Source organism: Lissotriton helveticus, chromosome 1_1, assembly GCF_964261635.1.
Source record: "Lissotriton helveticus chromosome 1_1, aLisHel1.1, whole genome shotgun sequence".
Lineage (NCBI taxonomy): Eukaryota > Metazoa > Chordata > Amphibia > Caudata > Salamandridae > Lissotriton > Lissotriton helveticus.
Window position 1 is genome coordinate 1157898149 of NC_136057.1, and position 26324 is coordinate 1157924472.

The 26324-nt window shown below is 45.4% G+C and overlaps 1 protein-coding gene across 1 annotated transcript in view; it reads left to right on the forward strand.

Moving 5' to 3' along the window:
* Positions 1-3287: 3287 nt before the first annotated feature.
* The window catches only part of LHFPL3 (LHFPL tetraspan subfamily member 3), a 765165-nt gene continuing 742128 nt past the window's right edge, over positions 3288-26324 (forward strand). The window contains exon 1 of the mRNA XM_078679051.1: positions 3288-3711. Coding sequence (XP_078535177.1) covers positions 3288-3711 — 424 coding nt within the window. The remainder of the gene's footprint in view (positions 3712-26324) is intronic.

A 26324-nucleotide genomic window follows, 5' to 3' on the forward strand; every position in this document is an offset into this window, starting at 1 on the left:
GTTGCTGAAAGACATCAAGATCAGGAATATGTCTACTATTGTAGATAAGTTGTTGATTAACACAACTCAATCATTGTTACTCATAGATGGGGAAATTGTATCAATGAGGGTGATGGTGATGCAAAACCGTCTTGCATTAGATGTGTTACTGGCAAAGAAAGGCAGAGTCTGTCGGATGCTGAAGGTTCAACGGTGTTGTACTTATAACCCTGTAAAAAGTAAAGACCTTAGGAGACATATTAGTAACATCACTGAGACACATCATGAAATACATGATCTGGCAGCTGAGGGAGTTTGTGATAAGATTGGAAAGGGATTTGGGGCAGTTGAAAGTTGGTTTGCTAATCTAGGAAAGTGAATTCTTGGATATATCTTGAAGCCAATCATAATTGTTGTAGTATGTGTTATCATCTTTGTGTGTATGATAAGAACATACAAATAGCATAAGGTTTGGCAAGTGGAGAACTCCTTAAGGGAGAGAGAGAGAAGCGTGGGAAGACTGCAGGAAATTCATTACAAGAATTTGAATCGGCCAGAGGAGTTCAGACAGAGGAGACTAGCTACGACATCTGTTTAGATCAGTCTACTCTACAGGGTTTTTAAGGGTGTTTTGTGATGGCTCAACGTCATCAGCGGGTGGGAACTGATGTAGTGGAATTCACATTTTATTTGTAGGGGTGCATTATATTCACACGTGTAGAGTGCACCCACATATAATCCTTTGTTGTATTAACATATGGTGTTAGAATTTTGGATTGTATTAATCTGAAACGTGATATGTTTAGGCCATTGAAGAGTAACCTGGTAATTAACGTAGAAAGAAAACATAACTAGCAGAAAATATTAATAGGAGGAACTCATGTTGTGAAACTGACAATTATTCATGTATTAAATGTGCTTATTAATTGGGTTGTTTTACATGTAGGTAAATGCGTTAATTGAAAGTGCCTTATTTTCCATGCAAATTTGTAAACGCTTAATCTGAGAGAAAGCTCAGTATTGGTAGCTTTATGCTCCATGACCCACTGATTGCGGAGAGATTTCTTAGGAAGACTCCACATGCTGACACATTTTATTCTTTCTCCTGAAGATTCTTAAGTAGATGTCACTTTAGTGTTAGTGTAGGGATAGATTAATGCATTTTACTCATCAAACCCCGATGTAGGGAAATTTGGACTCATGCTTTCTGATCCTCTGCATTCTGCTTCTTGAACTAATTGTATTATTTATGCTACATCATCTTAATTGGATCTGCAGATTTGGCTTTATGATGATTCCAATGTATTTCTACACTCTCGTATTGAGATGTCTTTATGTTCAGTTGTTTTTGGCTTTGTAATAAATCAAACTAACCTTACATAGTTGTCTGTGGTTATTATGCGTCCAAGGATTATTGATTAATTGATTGGCTTCCAAACTATTTTCTCTTGTCAACGCCTTCATGCTCCGAAAAATAACCATTGAATTAAAAAAGAACAATCGAATTGTGTTTCTAGAATAGGTCCTTTTACTACTTTCATCTGAACGTAGGACTAGACAAAACACATATCTCACCAGCAAATGCATGATCCTCCAAAGTTATCTTACCATTATTATTGTTCCCTTGGAGTTACTGAGCACTCAAAGATCTCTGCGGCCTTGACCTAAGATTTTTTACACTACAGACTTTACAACCAATTATGTAGAGTAGATTTACTGCCACATTTCTACTTTTTGCTAATGTCTTGTGCCAGAGCTTTTAAAAAATAAACCTATAAGTTGAACCCCTGATTTTGTGTCAGGGTTGCATCATTTTTTGGGCACAACCCAGACGCAAAATCTAATTTATTAAATGTTGTGATGCATTAAAACATACTCATAATAGACCTGTGAAACATATGTGTGAGGCGTTAAGATCTGATGTCACTCCCTGTGAGGACATGGGTTGTGATGCCACCTCCTGTGGTCACTTCCTGTGATGCCAGACCATGATGTTGCACTGTGATGTTATGAAACCATGATGTCACTTGCATACTGCCTAACTTGGTTAGTCCCCCTACTTCATTTTTTAGGACTTGTGCCCTGACACTATTCCATGATTTCCTATTGTATTATTTAAGGATAAACGTTTGCCTTTATTGTCCTATGCCCCTTTTTCCCCTTCGTCCTATGGAATGTTGAGAGGATTATGATGGTTAGCAGTGGCCTGCAGGTGTTTTTTTTAGATGTGCTGTACTTGTTGTGAAGGCTGATTAAAGTTACCTAATGCAGGCAGGGGCGGCCTTAGGCATGTGCACCTGCACAGGGCCGCCAAACACCAGGGGCCGCCATGCCAATATATATCCTTGATATAATAATCCTCTGAGGATGGATACATATTTGTGTGGCGGCCCCTGGCAGGGATTTGGCGGCCTCCGGCTCTGTTCCACTTCCTTACACCCTGACTCCCTCGCTCCACCCCGCCCGGACCCCCTCTTCCGGGACCCCCTACCTACGCTCCCAGCCCAGGGCCGCCATGAGCCTAGAGCCGCCCCTGAGAGTGCAACACTCATCCCCCCCCCCCCCCAGTCCTTTAAGAGGAAACCTCAGCCCTTCAAGAGGCTTCAGTCCATTAGAGATACCACAGTCAGCCCAAAGCCAATGAATAGCTGCGATATATGAGACTCTAGGGGCCCTCGTCTCACTGCAGGGGGAGAGCAACATGTTGCACTACGCCACTGTCCTCGTGACAGGACTCCTTGCGTTATTAATCTGACTACATTTCCAGGACCTTCCCTCGTGTAGTTAGCTGTGCAGAGACTTTCTCTTGCACTGCCACTCCGGGACAGACGCGAGTGACAGCTCCTCTCCGGTTCTGCCTTGGCACTATGTGACTTGCATTTCCAGGACGTGCTTCAGTTCTGCTGAAGAGTATTCAGACACTTACCCTGGTTCTGTCACTGGGGAGATTGGTCAATAAATGACAGCCTCCCGGGCTCCCTGCGAGCAGCCGTCCCAGTGTAGCCCCCTTCGCCCACTCTCCCCTCCGCCTGGCCGCGGGGCCGCGCTTGCTCCCTGGTGACGTGCGCACGCCGCACCGTGCGTGAGGCTGGCTGAGCGCGGCGGCTGCTGCTGCTGATGAGAGCTGCGCGAGCTCCAGCGTCTGCAGCTGACTGCCCTCGCGCGCCGGGGCTGCACGCGGGCTCCAGGGAGCGGATGGAGGGAGCCGGGGAGGCCCGCAGATAAAGCGCGCTGCTGCTGCCCAGGTGAAAGCGGGGCGCCCCGCTCGCTGCCCGCTGAAGCTACAGGGCCCAGCCTCGGCCGCCGACATGCCGGGGGGCCCGCCGGCCCTGTCCCCCGCTCAGGAGGCGGCCAAGATCTATCACACCAACTACGTGCGGAACTCGCGGGCCATCGGCGTGCTGTGGGCCATCTTCACCATCCTGTTCGCCATCGTGAACGTGGTGTGCTTCATCGAGCCCTACTGGATCGGCGACGGCGTGGACACCCCGCAGGCCGGCTACTTCGGCCTCTTCCACTACTGCATCCGCAGCGGCCTGCTGGGCGAGCTGAGCTGCACGGGCAGCTTCACCGACTTCGCCAGCATCCCGTCGGCTGCCTTCAAAGCCGCCTCCTTCTTCATCGGCCTCTCGATGATGCTCATCATCTCCTGCATCGTCTCCTTCATCCTCTTCTTCTTCTGCAACACGGCCACCGTGTACAAGATCTGCGCCTGGATGCAGCTCACCTCCGGTGAGTGCGGACCCTCCTTTCTCCCCCTCCTCTCTATCCCAGGCCTCAGTAGGGCGCGTGATCTGTGTACACCCGCACACCGGGGGCTGCCGGCGTCCATGGGTCTTATGTCCACATCATCCTCATCACCCACGCTGCGCAGGTTGCTGCAAACCTGAGGCTGTCAACCTTGTTTCCACACAATCCCCATCACCCAGCCACCCACGGGGCGCGCGCTGCTGTGTGCACCTACACCACCATTCTCATCAACCTAGTCCTTCATAGCGCTCACGCTGCAGCCTGCGCTGCATACCTGAGGCTGATCGGCGAACCCGGACCAACCATCTGCACTATCCTCACCTGCCCAGTCATCTATAGAGTGTATGCTGCCTGTATCGCACATCCGGAGATGTTCAGCCACTAACTTCATCCCTCCAGTCCACCATAGACCGTAGCCTTCGTTCTGCCTGCATTGTGCATTACACACAGAGCGCTGCCCGACCAGCTAGGCTATGTATCGGCCTCACCACAGGCACCCCTACACTGTACCCAGAACACTTTAGCCTCCTCCAACCCACCTAATGCATCCATCAGAGCATAACTCTGATTCCTATGTCTGCCCTTCGTGAACCCTCCCCGTCTCAGCCATGTGACGCTGCCTGTGCCCTCCGCCGTCACCTGGCCTTCGTTCAGTGACTAAGACGACTTCGTTCACACTCCGACCCAGCCCAGCGATGCACTCTCCTTCCACGCTTCCCTCATGACTTCAATGTCGTCTTCTCTTGCACCACAATTCGCCCTTCCTAGCTCGGCCAAGCTCCCCAGAAGTGCTGCCTGCGTCTTTCATCGGCATCACCCTCTAGTACTCTTGGCAGCCTCCTGCTGCTGTCCAGCACGCCTGCTCCTGAAACGCGCCCCCGCCCTGCACATGCTGTCTGTCCCGCCGATCCTACCCTCTCCCCTGGTGCTATACAGGGTCCCGCACCCTCTCCTGTCCCAGGCCGCTGCTCGTGTTCATTGTGTTCAGACTGGCCTTACCGCTGCCCCACGATCTTCTGAGTTCCCGTAGGCGAGGTGGTGTCAGTGTCGGACTGTGACATAAATAGGGGTCCGGGCACCAAAATAAAAGTGACCCATTAGTGAACCAAATCGTTAAAAAAAGAGGCCCACTTTGCAAATCAAACTACTTTTGAAATTTTGAAGAGTGTCTCATTTATTTTGGTGCCCGGGCCCATTTTTTTGTCACAGTCCGACACTGACACCACCTCGCCTACGGGAACACAGCATATCGTGGGGCGGCGGTAAGGCCAGCCTGAACACATGGGTGTTAGAGAAATCAACAACAAAATCCTGCCCACTGGTTAATAAAAAGCCCACAAACCACTATACAACGAACTTTCCCACACGCTAATCTGCCAGCCCAGCCCATCATGTACTACATGATAAAGGCCAGTCCGACCCTGGGTGTGTCCGTACATTGACGTTTTTTCCCTGCAGTAAAGAGTCTTTATAGTACAGGCCTCTTTGACGGGAGTTTGCCCCCTGCCCTTACTGTAAATTTTCCACGCAGTGCCCCGAATCGCACTTCTGACCAATCTCCTACCGCAATGAGCGTATCCAAAGGGACGCCTCACATCCATCCGCTGACGTGCCAGGAAGCCATAGCGTCAGGCTGTGTTGCAGGGCTAGCGCTCCAGGTAGGACCCTAATTATGACCCAGGATTGAGTTTACATGCAGGGCCGCAGGGCAAAAGCCTCTAAAGTGTGCCCGAGGACAAGGGCCTCCAAGTGTGCCCCGGGGCCAGGGCCCCAGGTTCTGCCTCGATGCTGTGCTGTTTTGCAAGGGCTCGGGCTGTGTTGCAAGACCAGGCTTCTAACAGGGCGAGGTCTTCAGGTTGCACAGCAGCATCAGGGCTGCTGGGCGTGCTGCGGGGCAGTGGTTTCAGGCTTGGCTCCAGACTTCAAGTTGTGCTGCAGGCCGAGAATGTCAGGCTGTGATGCACGTCCAGGTTCCACCGTGGGTCGAAGTCTTGCTGCTCTGTCGGACCACAGGCCTACGGGTTCGCAGGTTCCAGGGCTGGCAAAGTAGGACTCTAGAAAGAGGCGGGCGACCGGGGCTGAAGGGCTTTGAGGCTGTGCTGCACGGCAGAGGTAGAAGGGAGGGGCCCAGGAAGTTCCGCAGGGGACGGGCACTCTGTGCGATGCAAGAGGCCCCCAGACTGCCCTGTCTGATCGATGTTTCCAGACTCTGCCGCAGGGCCCGGGCAGGCGCGTGCCAGGTTGTGATGCAAGACAGGCAGTGGAGAGCTTCAGGCTGTCGCACGTGGCTGGGACATGCGGGCAAGGAAAACCTTTGGGGACTCCAGTCTGTGCTGCATGGCAGAGCTTGGAACTCTGCAGTCTGTACTCCGGAAGGGCCCCAGGCTGTGCTGTATTACAGCGTTCCACGACAGGGCAGACAGGCAGGCTCTGTGCTTTGCTGCGCAGCAGGGGATACACTGAAGGGTTCATGCTGTGCTGCAGGGCAAAGACGGAGAGCCCTAGAGTAGACTCTCATGCATGACAGGGCTGGGGAGCTCCAGGTGTTGATGCACGGATTGGAGGGCTCTGTCTTTCCCTTCGGGCAGAGGAGGGCTTCAGGGTATGCTCCAGGGACGAGCAGGACAGGGGGCGAAGGGCTCAAGGCCTTGGACAGGTCGGGTCAGGCAAGCCTGGCTGTCTCAGCCTCAGAGGAACCTGTCTGCTGCTGCCTGTTGCGTCATTGCTATAGGCTGGGAGCTGCGACGGGTTAACGTAGAAGCGTCGCCAGCCTCTGTATTGTGATACAAAGACACCATGTCCCTCTTTGCTTAGTTTTGACCAGCGATCACCAAAACTCTCTTTATGTTTTCTCTTGCTCGTCTTGTATTCGGTAACAGTTTATGAACACGTTTTTTTCCTGCTTCATTGAAACATCGTGTGTGTTTCACAAAGGATTTGAGGCATTTGTTGTTTATGCTCTGAAATAGATGTGATACTGGTTATCTGCTTCAGATGAAAGTTAGTTAGTTTGTGCACAAGCTTTCTTTATAATTATTATGTATATATTTTTTAAGTGTGATGTAAATACCAGTTTCATAAGACTCATATTGATTTCTCCAAGGGTACAAATTAGAAACCTGTTGATCTTCATTAGGTATATATTTTTATATTGATGACAGTTACTATATGCTCGATCAATGGTTATGATTAATATATGTTCCTGCATTAATTACAATGTATATATGCTCATATATTGGTTTGTCACAAGTGTATGTCCACACATGGGTGGCGATCAGTATTTGCACGCAGATACATTGGTTGCAATCAGTATTCCTTTAAGCACCGATGGCAATGTGTCCCTGTCCTTGAATTGGTTGCAGTTGCTGCATGATGACACATTGGCTGTGATCCGTGGCTGTTCATGCTTTGATGGTGATCGCTATAGATGTATGCGCTGGAGGGAATCCATATGTGTTTGTGCGCTTGTGGCAATCAGTGTATGATCATGCATTGGTTGCGATCAGTATATGATCATGCATTGGCTGCGATCACATTGGCTGCGATCAGTATATGATCATGCATTGGTTGCGATCATTATATGATCATGCATTGGCTGCGATCAGTATATGATCATGCATTGGTTGCGATCAGTATATGATCATGCATTGGCTGCGATCAGTATATGATCATGCATTGGTTGCGATCAGTATATGATCATGCATTGGTTGCGATCACTATATGATCATGCATTGGTTGCGATCAGTATATGATCATGCATTAGCTGCGATCAGTATATGATCATGCATTGACTGCGATCAGTATATGATCATGCATTGGCGGCGATCAGTATATGATCATGCATTGACTGCGATCAGTATATGATCATGCATTGGCGGCGATCAGTATATGATCATGCATTGACTGCGATCAGTATATGATCATGCATTGGCGGCGATCAGTATATGATCATGCATTGACTGCGATCAGTATATGATCATGCATTGGCGGCGATCAGTATATGATCATGCATTGGTTGCGATCAGTATATGATCATGCATTGGTTGCGATCAGTATATGATCATGCATTAGCTGCGATCAGTATATGATCATGCATTGACTGCGATCAGTATATGATCATGCATTGGCGGCGATCAGTATATGATCATGCATTGGCTGCGATCACATTGGTTGCGGTCAGTATATGATCATGCATTGGCGGCGATCAGTATATGATCATGCATTGGTTGCGATCAGTATATGATCATGCATTGGTTGCGATCAGTATATGATCATGCATTAGCTGCGATCAGTATATGATCATGCATTGACTGCGATCAGTATATGATCATGCATTGGTTGCGATCAGTATATGATCATGCATTGGCTGCGATCAGTATATGATCATGCATTGGTTGTGATCAGTATATGCTGATGCTTTATTAGAAATGAGTGCTTCTGAAGTGATGGCCACTGCTCTGCGGTGGTCTGACATGTTTTTGCTGGATGCGTCGTAGTTCATTGCACTCCTAACATAGTACACTGCTCACGTGCCTAATGCAACGGTGTTTCTTTGTAGTGAGTGGTCACCAGAATACTCCATAGAATATGAGTGTGCTTGAGGTATACCCTTACACTTCCCTTTTGCAAACCATTGATAAATGGGCCAAACTGAAGGAAAACACCATTCTTAGTGGCATGTAGTCACGCGGTAGCCCTCAAAATGCCCGCTTCTGTAGTAGCGTCTTGCTGTGGATTGTCATTTAGAAAACCAAGCAGACACCAGAGTTGGGATTATCTAGTAGCAAGCAAAGGAAGTTTCGCCTCGTGTCCCTGCAAAATACCAAATGACTGTTGGTGCTTCTCGGGCTTGCAGCATGGTCGCCTTTCTCACTCTCATAAGGGAAATCACCGCCGTTTCTGGGTATCAAGCAAGATCCTGGGGATGCTGAACATGAAGGCCCACAATTGGAACTGGAGAAGTGAAATGATATCTTCCTGCCCTCCTAGTGGTGTTGTCAGGGCGTCTGTAGATCGTCCCTAGTAAATGGCAGAAGGCAACTGTCATGATGCAGTGATTCATTCTCCACACTGTCATTCTGTGCTCATTATTTCCAAGACTATCCCCTTATGGTCATGTGATGGCTGTGCAAACTCTTCACACGATGCCAGAGGAGCTTGTTTGAGAACATTTGACCATTACCCCTGAAAGGATGCAAGCTGTTCTCATGTGTGGCCAGTGTCAGTTTAGAAAAAAGTATAACATTAGACGATTCCACGTCCTCAGTCCTCATGGAGAAACCGCTGGTTTATTCCTTGGGAGGGGTGGTGGGAATAGGCAGGTGCTGAGATTTGTTTTTTTTCTTGTATTGCAAATTACACATATTTCACATCTATACAATCACGTCGGATAGCACGTAACGAAGTTTTTTATTATCGTAATCAACCGGAAAAATATTGTTTCAAAGCTAATACTATCTGCGCGAATCACGAAACTATGCTGTCGATTATCCACATTGTCTGCATTTTATGCTGGTGCAAAAGAGAACAATTGTTCTTTGTGTCATTGTGCTATACATATTCTCATGGGTTGTTCTAGTAGATATTACATAAAATATTTGCACCTGGATAAAAATGGTACACACCGAACTTTTGATTTATTTTTGTTGTGTCCACCTCAAAAACAGTGGAACAGATACATGTTCATATTTGTGTTCCCTTTTGAAGTGAGAAAGTTTGAACTAAGTTTAGGTCAAGTCATTTTGCTTCATTTCTTATAAAAAGAACAAATATGCAGCACGATTCGCTTATTTTATCTAAGTAAAGAATACGCACAAAATTGTGCTTTTTCTTTGTTAAAACATGTTTTGCTCATTCAAAATGATTCATAGTCAAAACATATATCACATTCTTTTTGCTTTGTTTCCCAGTCTGGTTTCTCTTTTTATAACCTGGTAAAAACATATGAATGCAGCGTGGATTGTTTGTTCCGTTCTTATAAAAGCAAGGAATAAAAACGTCACAAAGTAGTGTTTGCAGCATCTCACGATGCAGTGTGTCTGTAATCTCCCCCCATCGGGAGTGGCAGACAACCCATCATGTGAACTATGCTGACTGTGGCGAATTGGGAAAAGTACAGGAGGCATTGGGTGCTTAATTTGTGCTGGTGATTGCAGGTGGTGGGTGCTAACATTCACCGTTGAGACAGATGGAGCCATCTCATTTTGACCCAGAACAATGGAAACAATCATTTGCAATGCAATCGGTCTCGCCTTTGGGACCTCATATGTATTTAGCTATGTAGCTTATTACCCTGGGTGCTGAAACATCTACTGTTCTTTAACATGGAGGGAAAATAGGCACCAAACTGTGTGACACGCCAGGTATGGGAACACACGGAGAGAAATATTGCCTTTCAGCTGGAAATGTTATAGTCCAGAGCTCTGTTTTTATTATAAAATCAGGGCCTTCAGTGGTCATATCACTGAAAATACAAGTTATGAAAAAATATTATTGTCTACGGTTGTTCGTGGAAGACAATTTCTATGAACTGGAATCTAGAGAATGCTAAAGTGATTCTGGTATTTTACTGACCTCTGCTGGTTGTTTTCTATCAAGACAGTTAAATAGAGGCAGTTGAAAAGGAAAAAAAGTCCCTAAGCGGAAGCAGACAAGTCCCAGGGCTGATCTCCAGAGCCCACAAAGTACATACACTTAGAAGTATATAATAAGTATATGCTAGAGTATATACAAGAGGTCTCGAATGCTCGACCTAAAAAGGCAGAAAGAGAGAAGGCGGAAGTAAAAGATGGCAAAGGCACAAAAAACAGCTTGTAAGAGTGAGATAAAGAGCCAGAAGATTCAGAGTGGGAGATGAGAGAGGTATGAAATGGAATCAAAACTATGCAGCCTTGGTATCCGTGGCAGCTGGCATTTCTGGGGAGTGTCGTAGCAGGCAAATGGGTGTTGGGTAAAAATATATAATCAAAAAACAGAACGTGTCCCCCATCAAACGTCAGAGAATCTTATCGCATCTTGCCAAGTTGAATGTTGATGTAGCCTTCCTGCAGGAAACTCACCTATCTGACTCTAAGGGCCAGATGTAGGTAAAACTTATTTACCGATTCTTAATTACCGAATTTTACCGATTCGGTAATTAAGAATCGGTAAATAAGAAGTGGGGGTATGTAGGAACATCCAGATGTTCCATTTACCGAATCGTTAAGAATCGGTATTTACCGATTCGGTAAATACCGACCGGTAATGCTCCATTCATTCCTATGGGCTTTGAAGCCCATAGGAATGAATGGGGCATTACCGGTCGGTATTTACCGATTCGGTAAATACCGATTTTGACAAGGGTGCAGGGGGTGTCACTTTGACACCCTCTAGCACCCCCACAAAAGGTTCGGGGGCCATATGGCAGGCATACCTGCCCTAAGGGCAGGTCTGCCTGTCATATGGCACAGGTGTGCATGCACACATGTGCATGCACACCTGAATCGGTATTTTAACATCAAATACAATTTGATGGTAAAATACCGATTTTGTAGGCCTTGTGGGACTCAGAAGAGTCCCACCTACATATCAATTTTACCGATTCGGTAAATATACCGGTCGGTAAATTTACCGACCGGTATATTTACCGAATCGGTAAAATTACCGATTTTCCCTGTTTACCTGCCCCTACATATCAAATGCCAAATACCGGTCGGTAACGGCCGAATTCGGCCGTTACCGACCGGTAAAACCCTACCTACATCTGGCCCTAAATCCCTTAAACTTAAAAAAGGTTGGATGGGGGAGGTTTTCTTCTCGCCTGGGGATGGGAAACGAAATGGTGTTGCTATTCTCTGCAGGAAATCGCTTCCCCTTTCTGTCACCTCCCAAGAGTCAGATACCAATGGTAGATGGACATATGTTAAATTGCTACTTAGAGGTGCTCCAGTCTCTTTTCTCAATGTCTATGCCCCTACTGTTGGCGAACCTCTTTTTTGGTCTGAGTTCTCTCGTCACATCACACGATTTATTGATGACAATTTCGTCCTTGCAGGGGACTGCAACCATCCCCTAGACCCTTTTGTAGATAGGAACTCCACGACTCACTACGTCCCCAATAAACCTCACAAGCTTTTTTGCCAGGCAATTTCTCAGCACAAACTTGTTGATGCTTGGCGGATTTGTAATCCCACTGTGCGAGAATTCACCTTTTATTCCCCCTCCCATCATTCTCAATCCCGGATTGATTACATTTTCCTCTCCCATAAACTCACCCAAACTCTCGCTGTTGCTGAAATTGGCCCAATTTTATTTTCAGATCATGCCCCTGTCTTCATCACTATTGACGTACTTCCCCCATCTGATGGTCCTAAGAGATGGCGTTTCAATAATGCTCTCCTTCTGGACCCCACTTTCACCTCTTCATTTACCACCTTTTTTGATGACTTTTTTCTACTCAACGATACTCCCACTATTCCCACCCACACTATTTGGGATGCTTTCAAGGCAGCTGGGCGAGATTTCATTATTCGTTTTGTGTCTAAAAAACGCAGACTCGCCGTGCATCCATCAAACAAATTTTGTTGGACATTAAGAGACTGGAGCACGCCTATTTTACCTCCCACTCCCAGGATTCCCTTACTGCTCTGGTGGCTGCTAAAATGCGTTTCAATAAGAAATCTACTGATGATGCCTCATTGTACTTATTGAAGTCCAGTGCTAAATTTTATGGGGGTAAGACCAGGGCGGGTAAGCTCCTTGCTAATTATTTAAAAGTCAAACACAATAAATTGAATATTGCTGCTATCTATGACACTAACTCCACTCTACAGCATACTGACACCGCCATTCTTTCAGAATTTACCCTCTTCTATAAGACCCTGTACTCCTCGGAATCCCAACCCACTCCCCAATCACTCACTCACTACTTCTCTACCATTCACAAGCCCTCTCACTTCCCCCTTGATCTCTCTGCTCTAGAGTCTGACATCACTCTCGAAGAGCTGCTTGCTGCGCTCAAACAACTCAAATTAAATAAGGCTCCCGGACCTGATGGCTTCACCGTCGAGTTCTATCTCCACTTTTCTAAACTTCTCCTCCCCAAGCTCTATTTACTTATTAACTCCTTCTCTGCCTGCGGAGGCTCCTCTGGCACCTTCTCAGAAGCACACATCTGCCTGATTCCCAAGGAGGGTAAAGATGCCCAACACTGCAAGAACTACCGGCCAATCTCGCTGGTGAATATAGATTACAAGATCTTTGCCAAGTCTTTAGCTGCTTGGTTGGACTCCCTCCTCCCTGATCTGTTGGGTGAGGAACAGTCCAGCTTTGTTAAGGGCCGCTTTATCACAGACAATACCAGGTTACTTTTTAACATTCTCACAAAATCCTCACGTATGCAATCCTCACTCGCTGCGATTGCCTTGGACGCAGAAAAAGCGTTCGATAGGGTGGAATGGTCTTACCTCTTTCATGCTCTCACATGGTTTGGATTTGGCCCTAATTTCATTTCCTTGTTTTCCCTTTTATACTCTCGCCCGCGTGCTGCAGTTTGTGCTAATGGCAAGGTCTCTCCCTTCTTTGACTTAGGTAGAGGAGTACGTCAGGGTTGCCCCCTTTCTCCCTTCCTTTTCAATTTGGCCCTGGAACCGTTTCTCTCCAGGTTGCGCCAAAATCCCAATATACATGGCTTTCATTCCACTGATTCCCACGTCAAACTTGCTGCATACGCGGATGACATTTTACTGTTCATTTCTGATCCTGATTCCTCTATTCCTGCTTTCTTGGAAGAGGTGCAGGATTATTCCCTAATCTCAGGATACAAGCTTAACCATGATAAGTGTGAGATATTGCCATTGACCAAATTTACTTTCAAAGCAGACTACGCTGCCTCAAATTTTGTCTGGAATTCCTCTCACATCAAATATCTCGGCTTGCACATCACTCCCTCCATACCCGATACGATTTCCTTATGCTTAAATAAGTGCATTCAGAAAATATCCGATCTCACTGCTCGATGGCACCCTCTCTACCTCTCCTGGTGGGGTCGCCTCGACACGATTAAAATGATGCTCACCCCAGTTATCCTTTACACCATATACAATATTCCTGTACCTATCGCTGCAAAGTCATTTAAAAAGATTAACTCCGTTCTGTCAGCCTTCCTTTGGCACAATAAAAAGCCACGAATGTCCATCGCACGACTGATTCGCCCTACTTCTGAGGGCGGGGTCAACTTTCCAGATTTCCCCTCATATCAAAGAGCCTTCCTACTCCGGCAAGCGTCGTTCTGGCTACAGGATCCTGACGACCCCTGCCCCTTGTGGGTCAAGTTGGAACGCCTCTTCCTTTCCCCTTTCTCCTTTGCAGAGTATCTCGCTTTTTCTCGTAAACCCTCCTCTGTTTCCACACCCATTCACAGATTTACGACCAAACTCCTTTTGGCTTCCTCCCCCACCCCTCCTAGCTCTATTGCAGATTTTCTCTCCTCCCCCTTATGGCACAACACTCACCTCCTCATTCGCTCTAAACCCTTCTACTGGAAGTCCTGGAGGCAGAAGGGTCTTTTGTGGGTTTCGCAATTGTTCTCCCATTCTACATTTCTCTCTTTCTCAGACCTTAGAGCGGTATACGCCTTACCTGCTTCTTTCGCTCCTAATTACTCTCGGCTCAAAACGGCGGTAATGGCTGTGTACACATCACTTGCGCAGACGCAGACATCCTCCATTCCTCCTACTCCTGCTTCGCGCCTACACTCTTTACTTCGCACAACTCCTAAAGCTTCGGCCATTTATAAGCACCTTCACGTGGCAGACACCCCTAGACCCAAATCCATGGCGGAATTACAGTGGGAGCACGACTTTGACATGGTTTGGCCTTTGCTCACCTGGGACAAGTTGTGGCTCAAGATACGCAAATCATCCAGAGCGGCGTCTCTCACGCAATCCATGTTCTTCCTTTACAATAGATTACTCCTTACCCCCTCTGCCCTTCATAAGAGGTTCCCTTCCACCCAAGATATATGTTGGTCATGCTCCGCTCCATCCGCAACCCTGTTCCACATGCTCTTCTTATGTCCCTCTGTTCACGCTTTTTGGCTTAGGGTGTGGGCTCAAATCAATGTAATATTTCAAACATGCATTCCTTTCTCCCGTGCTCACATTTTTCTAGGCAGCCTTTCACCTTGCTGGGACATATTTCAGTTTGATATACGTATTGTGGGTCTATTGCTGGCTGTTGCGTTTCAACAGATTACCACTCACTGGAAATCCTCATCTAACCTTTCCTTCCAAGCATGGTGGAACAATGTTTGTCATAATCACAGACTAGACACTACCTTTGTTCCCCCCCCCACTAGCTACGAAGAGAACGGCTCTATGGCTTCCTGTTGTTCTGTACCTGGACAGATGTTCTGCTACCTCCCGTTGTCCTTTATCTGCCCAGCAAGAAGTTCTCAAACCCCCTTGATTGCCTTATCATTCCCTTATTGTTATATTTCCATATGTACTCATTCTCTCCTTTTTGCATTTTGTTAATCCAGTAATCACTTTTATGCCTAGATTTACTTGCGCTTTTTTCTTATTCATGACTATTTTGTATCATTATATTTCCTGTATTTGCGAATGTATTTATATTCCCTTTTTTTTTATTACTTTTTCCCCTTATTGTCAACCCTTTTCCCCCTCCTCTCCTCTCCTTTTATTTCTTTTTATGCCTACTTCTCTGCCTAATAAAATCTTTTTGAACTTAAAAAAACAGAACGTGAGAAGGGTCTAAGGGGAAAGTCTTTAGAGACCTGCTTGCATCCTATCCCCCAATCTAACTATCAACAAACACACAAGGGATGCTAAGGGTCTAAGAAAAACTACAATAATGTCTACACTCAAAAGTAGTGTGATGAAGTAGTTTGTATGAGGAGAGAAGGAAATTAGATGTGTAGAATATGTGAAATAATACCCATCAGCCCACCTATTGGCGGCATCTCATCATCTGGGTTTTGTTGAGAAACTGGTATCTACTAGGTACCTCTCTGTTTACATGTAGAGAAATACTAGCATCAGATCCACCAGTGAGAGAGAGCCAACAGGATACGTTGGTAGGTTGAAGGGGAGAGAAAAGTTGCAGTGCACAGAGATAGTATAGAGTTGTGAAAACAATATATATGTGTGATAAGTTAAAATTGCCTAGTATGATGCAAAAAGAGAAACTTTATTGAAGAGAGGTCATCATAGTGGCAAGGTTAAAAGCAGAGTGAGGATAGTGTGTTAAACAAATACCACTATCAGTTATAGAAACTATATGGTCAACATGTTTCAGCCTAACAAGGCTTTCGTCAGGACCTGTTGTATTTACACTACTGCAACATTGTAAAGCGAAATAAAGTCACAGAAAAAAGACCTACCAGTAGTAATTTACTATATGGTGGTCTCACATCATGATGGAGGAAAACTCTCCCATAAATTTTATGGAGATAGCCTCACCTCGCCTGGCACTCGCTCAGGTCAAAAGAGGCCCCGCTCTGTCCGTCGGTACCTCGTGCTGTCATCTGAGCCGAGGGGCTCAGATGACAGCACGAGGTAGGTCTTTTTTCTGTTACTTTATTTCACTTTAGAATGTTGCAGTAGTGTAAATACAACAGGTCCTGACGAAAGCCTTGTTAGGCTGAAACATGTTGACCATATAGTTTCTATAACTGATAGTGGTATTTGTTTAACACACTATCCTCACTCTGCTTTTAACCTTGCCACTATGATGACCTCTCTTCAATAAAGTTTCTCTTTTTGCATCATACTAGGCAATTTTAACTTATCACACATATATATTGTTTTCACAACTCTATACTATCTCTGTGCACTGCAACTTTTCTCTCCCCTTCAACCTACCAACGTATCCTGTTGGCTCTCTCTCACTGGTGGATCTGATGCTAGTATTCCTCTACATGTAAACAGAGAGGTACCTAGTAGATACAAGTTTCTCAACAAAACCCAGATGATGAGATGCCGCCAATAGGTGGGCTGATGGGTATTATTTCACATATTCTACACATCTCATTTCCTTCTCTCCTCATACAAACTACTTCATCACACTACTTTGGAGCGTAGACATTATTGTAGTTTTTCTTAGACCCTTAGCATCCCTTGTGTGTTTGTTAAAAATATATAACACTTACCTGTGACACATCAGACTCCGCCCCCTTCATTTCTGCACATCTTCCTCCTGCAGCGCGAGTCCTTGAGAAGTGCCTTAACCAATCTTGGTGCTGCTCTCATGCTGTGAGCCTCGCTCGCCACTCCCAAGGATACTGGAGGCCCTGCACTTACTCTTACTTAGCTGTCTTAAGACAGCTGGGCTAGAGGTTTCAAAGCATGCATGTCTGGCTGACCATAGCAAGCCGGTCGGCCAAAAAGACGTGTGCACTTTGAAAAGTGCTGAGGCAACCCACCCTCCTCCCTGCTGCTGTCACTCAGCAGTGACCCCACCCTCATCCTGACACGAGCACCAGGACGGGGTTATAATGAAAAATAAAATGGTATTAAACCAACTGTATCACCATGTTATTTTTCAATTCCGGGACATGGAGGGGCATTTTAACTGGTGAGGTGATGCCCCTCTGTTCAACTGTCCCTGCTTGGTATTCAACAATCCTAGGATTCGATGGTCCAAGTAGCAGGCTCCTGAGAAAAACATTGGGCACCTAGACTTATTTACTTATTAAAAAAATTAGGCCCTGACGGCTTGACCAGGGACAGTCTCCTCCTAAGTAAAGGAACAGGAGTATATGGAGGTCTCGTATTAAGGAAAGAAGTAGCAAACTGTAGCTGTCTCGTTAAGATAAGTTTGGCTGCAAACATTTAGCGTAGTCTGTTACAAGGGGTCGTCATAGTCCATGATAGTAAGGGTTGCCTTGACACTAGCATACATTGTGCTCCGCAGAGTATTGTGAGTGATGGAGGAATTGAGGACTAATGAATGATTGTCCGATAATATTCCAACATGGTTAACACTTTTTTAGAGGATAATGCTTTGTGAACAAATGGGAGTGCGCATGTTTGCATGCACATCCTTATCACATTTTTCAAGGAAAAAGGTGAGCGGAAAGCAGAATGATAAACAGAAGTGAGGGAAAGATCTGGAACCAAGTGAGAAGAGTTGAGAAGCAGATCAATGTGCTAGAATAGAAAACCGTTGTGGACGTCCAAGCAAGCACGTCATATCCGGAAGGGAAACCTGTACAAAAGTGTCAAAAGTGAATGCATGCAGAAAACACACCTAAGAACAGAAAATCCTGTATGTATTGATCAGATATACAAAACAAGATCGAAACATTCAAAAATATTATTTTACAAAGTCTTTAAAATTATTCTTAAATCTACTGTACATTTGTTTATTAAAGTATTTTTAAAGGGTTTCTGGAGCACAGCGTCACCCTAAATTGGGAATGCACGTCAGGAGTTGCCAATGCAATCCCATTCACCAGCCTGCAGAGCTAGTGAGTAGGGTGAACTGAAGACAAGAGTTGTTGTTGGTCTTCTAGCAGAGAATCTCTGAACAAGGTTGTGGGGTTGCCTTGTTGAAGATAAGGAACACTGGATAATGTCTGATTTGTCAGGTAGAGAGATCCGTAACTGTTGAGCGAACCAGGAGAGCCTGAATTTGTTGTTCTGGGTCTTGAGGAATTTGGGATTTCAAGTATATAATACTGAGAGTTCAGTCCAAACACAACAGTGACTGCCTCTCGAGAGCTTGCAAACATTTTAGGAGCATCAGTACAGTAGGACTAGGAAATGGCTAGAAAAAATCTTCAAGTTGTACTCTGGTATCCACCACTGTTGCTCTTCTGTCCCATCTTCATTTCTTTAGACCTGTCAGAAATTCTGGACCAGCCTTATTTTCAAATAGAGTGGGCTACCCTCCTGCTCAAGAATCATATTGCAAACACGAGGGGACAGTAAACGATAATTATTTAAATTCAGAATAGGCCAGCATGTCTACCATTGTTTTTTTTGTGAGAATTAATGCCTTTGCAGCAGTTTTGTAAGATTGGGTCAAATCACGATAGCTCCATGAGACCTGGTGAATTCATTAGTATGAACGGAATTGCGATAATGCTGAATAGCTATGTACTTAGTAGTTTGAGCACTCGATTAGTGTCCTTCTCTTCAATAAAGATAATATAAAACCACATAAATAAATATATAAAGTGCTGGAAATACATTCTTCTTGTTTTATGAATGCTTTATGCGTTGATTGCTTATTACATCACTTCTATTCCCCGGCCACTTAACATTTAACAGTTTCAAACTATTTGATGGCTGGATATATTCCGCGGGTGTGGTCCTAATCACTATTGCGGCTATTCTCTCTGTCATTGTTTGATTACTGTGGCATGGGCTCCACATACTCCTTCTATGGTGTTGAATTGTATTGCCCCTCGGAAATATTTCTCATGAAACGGCCTTGTGATGTTAGTGGAGAAGATGTCAGTGGAAGTGTGTCTGATCTCAGTTCCTTCACATATTGCAAGTTAACATTATCACCCACAGTGGAATGTTATGAACAGGAAGAGCCATAAGGCTTGGTTTTCAAGCAATGATCTCTTGTATTTGTTAGACCTCTAAGCGTTCTGTGGTAGCCTGTGTTTCTAGAGATGGGTAGCTGTGGCCGGACTTCTTTAGGATGCCTTGCTGCTCTGTTCTTGGGTTGTTTTTGGCTGGTCGTAGGGCTAAGGGACACAAGGGAAGAGGGCGATCAGGAGCACCGCGCCGCAGACCGGGAGCAGGGGTTGGCTCATGGGTGGCCCTGGAAGACACTGGGCCATTTCTTCGGGAGAAGGGTCAGAAGTAGAGCACCTTGCTGTTGTCAGGGCGGAGGTGAGTCAGGACACTCCAGAGTGTTACTCTTTCCATTGCTTCATGGTTAACATTTATCTTAGATGTAGTCTTTGTGAAGAACGCACACCATGTGTAATGTTAAGCCTGATCTGATTTTCATCTCTGTAACTCTTCACATGTTTTTCCTAGACCACTACTATCAGCACAAATGCCCAGTGAGAAAAGCTGATTCGGGGGGAAATGCATCAGTATCTTTTAGTGTTGCTGCCATTCACCTTAAAGTCAGGCCGTATAATATATTTTATTGGAATGGATGAGACCACGTCTTTTTGATAGGCCCTCCGTGATCCTGTCATGGCTCATCTTCCTGTTAATTCAGGCCATTAGAAGAGGATTCTACTTTTCCTGCCTTTAAGTCATTTATTTGCCTTTAAGTCATTTATTTACAATCTCTAAAAAGGATATTTCATCTTGAGACTCTTGCCATCCTATGCATGATTGTAATAACATCCTCATTTGAAAGCTTTTCGAGTTTTCTTATTATTATGGCTTTGCTAAACTAGAGGAGGATGTGTTAAAAACATTACATTTCATTATGCCCTTGACTGTCGAACAAACCTGATGAAAGCATCTTCTAATCACCACACGCATTATTGCTTCAGTGCTTCTAACCCTGAATGGTCTTTCAGCTAATAGGTGAGGCTAGAGGGCTAGGGTTCCATAAAGTTAACCGGTTCTTGATCAGTTGTGTGTTCTTTGGGTGCACGCAGCAGTGTCTGTTGTGTGTAAATTAAGCTCTGTGCGGACTGGGAGCACCAGTGGTCATCTGTGTGATGCATAAGGGGGTTCACGACCAAATGAATGAATTTAAAGAGTTAATGAGTTAGCTATGTATTACCTATAAAGTACATTCTCACCATTCTAATGTGTAATTGCTTTTATTTTTTACCAACGCTGGTGTCATTTTTCCTGTTATGAATTTATTAGCAAATATAGTAAGCACGTCCATTCTTATCAACTATGTTTGCATCTACAACAGCGAGAACGTTATGGAGTAAATGTAACTGGTTAGAGGGGTTCAGTATAAAGCTGTTGTTGACATTAGGTTTTTGAGACATACATTAGAAGCGCTTCATCAGTAATGTTTTCTGAAGTGTCTGGTCTATATGTCAACACTGCATACATGGGTTAAAGGGTGACAGATGTAATCTGGTGCCTATGTTGTCAATTTCAAATCCAGATCTTGCTTCTAATCTTGGCTTCTCTTTCACCCAATCGTGAGATTCGGGTGACCCAATTTATACCATTGTGCGTCTGTTATCTAATCTGTCCAAATTGAGAGTACTTAAAAATGCCTAGCAGTCAAGGTAAAAGGATTATGAGATTACGGTGAAAGCTGAAGAGAAACACTCTTAGAGCAAAACCACAGCTGAGTAAAGTTCTCGCAAAGTAGAGTAATTTTAAATTGCTGCAACAGAAGCAAAAAAGCATGAACAATATTTACTTTGAGAAGCGTTAACACAAATAAAATTTATTTATGGGGTGAGAGAGGTAACAAATATATAGGGCAAGGGTTAGAATATGAATTACAGCTAGGATTGATGCCTAGTGTAATGGCAAAGTTTAGAGTAAGAGTTTGGATTAATGTTAAGGTTTTTAGGGTTAGGTTATTAGGGTTCACTTCATAGTTGGTTTAGTGTTAATGTTAAGGCGAGTTTACTAGCGATGGTCGACCTACGTTTTCGTTGCAAAACAACTCTTGTAGCAGTTTTGTTTTAGGGAGCTTTCAACGTTGTATACCAAAATTGTTGAGGATTCCCCATAGTGATTTTTGTATTAATGTTTTTCTCAGTAAAAACTTGTACCTCTAATGGTTTCTCTCTAAAGGTGTTCTTGGTAAGGATTTGGAGTCATGATAAATCAATATATACAAAAACGGAGCATTTTGCTCAGCCTGGAATTGCTGAAAGGCAGTTGATGCACTCTACATAGCTCCCAGCTGATAATAAAGCAGCCATAACCAAATTACGTTTCAAAACGAGTAGCAGGGTTCAGCTTCCTCTTAGTGTATGTGCAGAAGTACACTTTGAAAGATCAGATATTTATGAGAACATGGTTCAAGAGTAGGAATTCTCAGAGAGAGACCGCTACGTGCCACCTGGATGATTTTCTAGCTGTACATCCTTTAAACCTGGACAGCTATATAAAGACATTCAGTAAAGATTCCTCCTCAAAGAGTGGGGTGGCTTTTTTTAGGATATACCCTGCAACATTTCAAATGGCTGAACAAATGAAAATAATCTCCACCAACGAATTAATAATTTACCCTACTTATTTCCTACAAACTCAACTTTAGTTCGTGTATATCCCCTCGTCCTTTCACCACTCAAGATTCTGATTGCAGTGAAAGCTTTGCCATACAACTGGGGTTAATGGCACTGAATAACAATCATTTACAATGCAATAGGTCTTGCGTTTGCGCGAGACCTATTGCATTGCAAATGATAGTCCTCACAGACAATGGGAGGGAGGGTGAGGGAGAGAAGGCACAACAGGAGGGCGGAAGGGGAGAAGGCACGGACAACAGGAGGGAGGGAGGGCGAGTGAGAAGGCATGACAACAGGAAGGAGGGGGGGAGTAAAGAAGGCACATTAGCTCCTCCACCACAACAAGTCTCGCAGACAGCGCTTGAGCGCTGGCTCAGGCTTGACCTAAAAATGCATAGTAATAGAAGATACACATTGGAGAACATAAATGTCAAGTAACAAATAACAAATATCAGTATCACTGTCTATTTTCAGTAGAATTTGAAAAAGTCTCTCCGTTTAAAATCATTCTGTCGTGCTGCCTAGGTTTGATTATTTCTTTAGGCAGAACTAATATATATTTAAAAGTTCATAGTTCTTTTTGTTTATGTTGCAGTAGATGAGGGAAAAAGGATATTTGTGAAGATGATCCATTTATAATCTGTTACATTAACACTACCCTTTTGTGAAGTTATTTTTATTAGTATTTCAGACATAGTGTACTACTTCTCGTGTTTCATAGCAGTTCTTAATATTGCTTTGGAATTGTACATACCCTGCATTATAAAGAAACAATAAAACAATGCTAAAGCTGTCAGGTTCCCAAACTTACCAGATTGACCCCAGGTGCACGAAATTAACATTTCACTATCAAAGTTAAACAAATGTGTGAAGTTTTTTACTTTAAGAATGTTTTTGTACTTTGAACTATTTTGCCTCTGCATGCTCTTTGCCACAACAGACTGTGTGCTGGATTTTTTTGGCAGGTTTTTCTCAATGAAAGTAGCTGTTTACAGTCTTTTTTTAACCTTTTTTGGAGTTTTTTCCACTCCACTCCTTTAAAATGTTGACACCTTCATGAGGATTGTAAATTTGACAAAGTTTCCTTTGAAGAAAACTACACAAAGTAGGAAATGGGACCTATGGCAACTTCCACAAGATATGGCAAATATCCGGTAGCAGATAGAAGTTTGCGAGAGGCATGACTCATCATTTCCTTCATCTAGGATACAACAGAAAGTTTTTGAGTGAGTAGAGCATGTGTTTCTGTGAACAAACTGCAGGGTCAAGTGCTCCACAAAAAATAGGTCTAATGCTGCTGTGTACATAAGACTCCTACCCTCTTTCCCCCTATCTTAGACTATCACATTTCTACAAAAGTTTCTGGTCATTGTTTATGTCAGTGGTTCTTAACCTTTTGACTTCTGTGGACCCCCAATCACAACAGGAAGCCACCACTGAAGCCTGATCCCACCTCTAGTACTTGTAGGCAAATGAACGGCATGGTTATAAAATGTCCCGCTTCAGCCTGAGTTTTTTTAGTTCAATCCATGATTGTGTCTTTTAAGGTCTTGTTGAATCTTTCAACAGGCCCATTTGTTTGGGGGTGATAAGGAGTGTACTGACATGAAGTTTGTCTCCCTGTCTGAAATGACCTCTTTGGCGAACCCCATTCTTTTAAAGATACCAAATAGTGCTAGCTTGGGTGCAGTTTCCATCCTCAGAGACATGGCCTCAGATTACCTAGAGACACGGTCCATTCCCTCAAGGATAAACTGGTTTACTGGGGCTGTTAGGGGGATAGATGTCCAACAGTGTCAGTTTCCACCCCCTCAAAATGTGTCCTCACCACTGGTTGTGGTAAAAGGGGAGCTTTGGGCTGTCTTCCTTTCTTGCCACTGGCTTGGTACTTTATCTTCTTGTACATCTGGGGCCAACCAAGCTCTCACAAGTCTTGGTCTGCCCCAGAGCCCCAGCTGAGGGGCTATCATAGCACAGTTCCAGTCAGAAGACCATATAGCACTGACTGCACAGGACACTATCCTCCCAGTATAACGTGCATCCCCCACTGATATACCCTTGTTTTGTACCACAGCCTGGCTCCAAAGGCATTCACGAGTAGAGCCCGGCCTGTGCTATGCAGAACTCTTTTTGAGAAGGTTCTCCTGTCCCTTGAAACTCTGAGCATTCAGACTTCGGTCCCAGAAAAGTGTATTTTTCCTCTTTGGGTTCCAGGTGCGCATCCTGTGGGTCAGACTCCTAGAGGAGCATGGAACGTGTTGAGGCTAGGTTCCTACATCCATTGCTCCTCTTCCTAATGACTGCTGGAAACAGGTCCATTGCCCTAGACTCCAGGCTTTCCTGACTTCCCTTGCAGAATGTGTGGGCCCTTGTGGCTACACACACACTTTTAGGCAGACCCAACATTTCAGCATGGGTCTTTTGCTCCACTTCTGCCCAAGCAGAGGTTGGAGATCACTGCCCAAAACACTATACTGGTATGGCACTGCTTTCAGCTACATATTTTGGGCCAGTAACCTCTACCCTCTCCAAGGTGATTATCGCCATGCAGTGGAAGTTCATCTCGTTGTCAGTGCTAACTACCTCATAAAGGACATCTGGGATGATCTCTTCTAGTGACTCCAGCTTTAACACAACTGTGGTCATGTCAGGGCTGGACTGGCCGCAACGGGCATTTGGCGTTTCCCTGGAAGGCTGGAAGGGTAAGGGCCATTTAAGCAGCGATGGGGGCTGATTTTGTTACAGGAGGGCTTGTTTTGCAGCAATGCTGCAATATCGGCCCCAGTTACAAAAGCAGCAGTGCTTCACTCTAGCATCCTCCCCTCTCCCTGGGTTGCTGCTCTGACAAAATTGCCAGGGCTGCTTTGGGTTCCTAGTCCGGCCCTGGTCATACTGGCTCCAGTGTCTTTTAAAGCTTCTGCTTGGCTCCCGTTGATGGCTGGCCACTGTCTATACTTCACCGAGCTTAGAGGTAAGGCTACCATTTTTTTTAGTGTCAAAGTATGTTTATTGAGTTTGAAACAGAAGAAACAGGCATGGCATGGCAATAGACAATCAGCAGGCAAGGAAGGCAAGCGAGACAGACAAACACGTCTTCTCTTAGAAGCATTAAGTGAGCAGGGTGAACATGCCCAGATGGCGAGGCGCTGCCCGGAGATCGAGAAGAGCCCCTAAGTGGAGCAGCAATCAAAAAGGCCAGCCTTAAAAAACACAAAAACCCCGCCCCCCCCCAACATCCAACTCAAACACCCTCCCCCCACCCCTACCAGTACGCCATTCTTCCGTAGTGATCGTGTGCGTTATAGTCAGTCCAAGTGTATCAGGGTGCCTACGGTCGCTCGTGGTCCACCATGCACTCCGTAAGGCGTAGGATGCGAAGGTACTTTGGGCAAGTGATTTCATGGAATTCCCTGGAGAGTAACGTCAGGAGCGGTTGCCAAGTGGTTCGGAATGAGTCAGGCGTGTGTGTGAGCGTGGCCTGAATCCGTTCCATGCCTAACGTGAACCACAACTTATGCAACCAGCCTGTGTGGGTGGGAGAGGTGGTGGAGCCCCAGAGCGACAGGATGTGTTGGGACGCCGCCTGCATAGCGATGCCCATCTGTTTGCCGCGAGCTGATCTCAAGGGGAACATAAGCGCATTAGGGAGCCCTAGGATTGTGTAAGCTGGGAAGCGTGGGATTTCAGTGTCGAATGTGGAATCAATGTCGTCCAAGACGGCCTTCCAATAGTCCAGCAGGGCGGGACATTCCCATAGGAGGTGAGTTAGCGTGCCCCGGCTGCCACAGCCCCTCCAACACAGCGCATTTCGGGTAGGGTTACCCTGGTTGAGTCTCGCTGGGGTTAGGTGCCAATAGATCGCCAGTTTTATCGCCGATTCCCTAGCTTTGGTATTGCGGGTGGTGTGGGCGGCTCTATAGTGTATGTGGTCCCATTCTAATGAGGAAAGAGTTCTCCCGAGTTCGGATTCCCATCGTCGCTGGCCAGCAGTTTTAGCGGGGTCGGCAGCAGGGGTGAGCATCCGATAAAGGTCTGAGACAAGGTGTTTATCTGAGTCTTTGGACACAAGCTAGCGTTCGAACGGTGTCATTTGCCGGCCGACCAAGGGGGCAACTTCTGGGTGCAAGAGCCAGTGGCGAATTTGGAAATATTGAAACATGCGTGGTTTATCCACCCCGTAGGCTTGCGAAACGTCAGCGAGAGAGAGAAAACCCTCCAGATCAAAGAGGTGGCCGGCCGATCGGCAAGGCGTATCACGCCATTGCAGGAAAGCTCGAGCGTCCGTGCCAGGTGGGAATGCGGGATTATCAAAGAGAGGGGTAAGTGGAGACGGGAAGGTCGTGAGGCCCCGTTTGACCGCCACCATGTCCCAGGTTGCCATAGTGGTCCGAGTGATAGGGGAGCGGAGGAGATAGCGCGGTCTGTGCTGGCGAGCAAGAAATGGTACCTTCCACAAAGA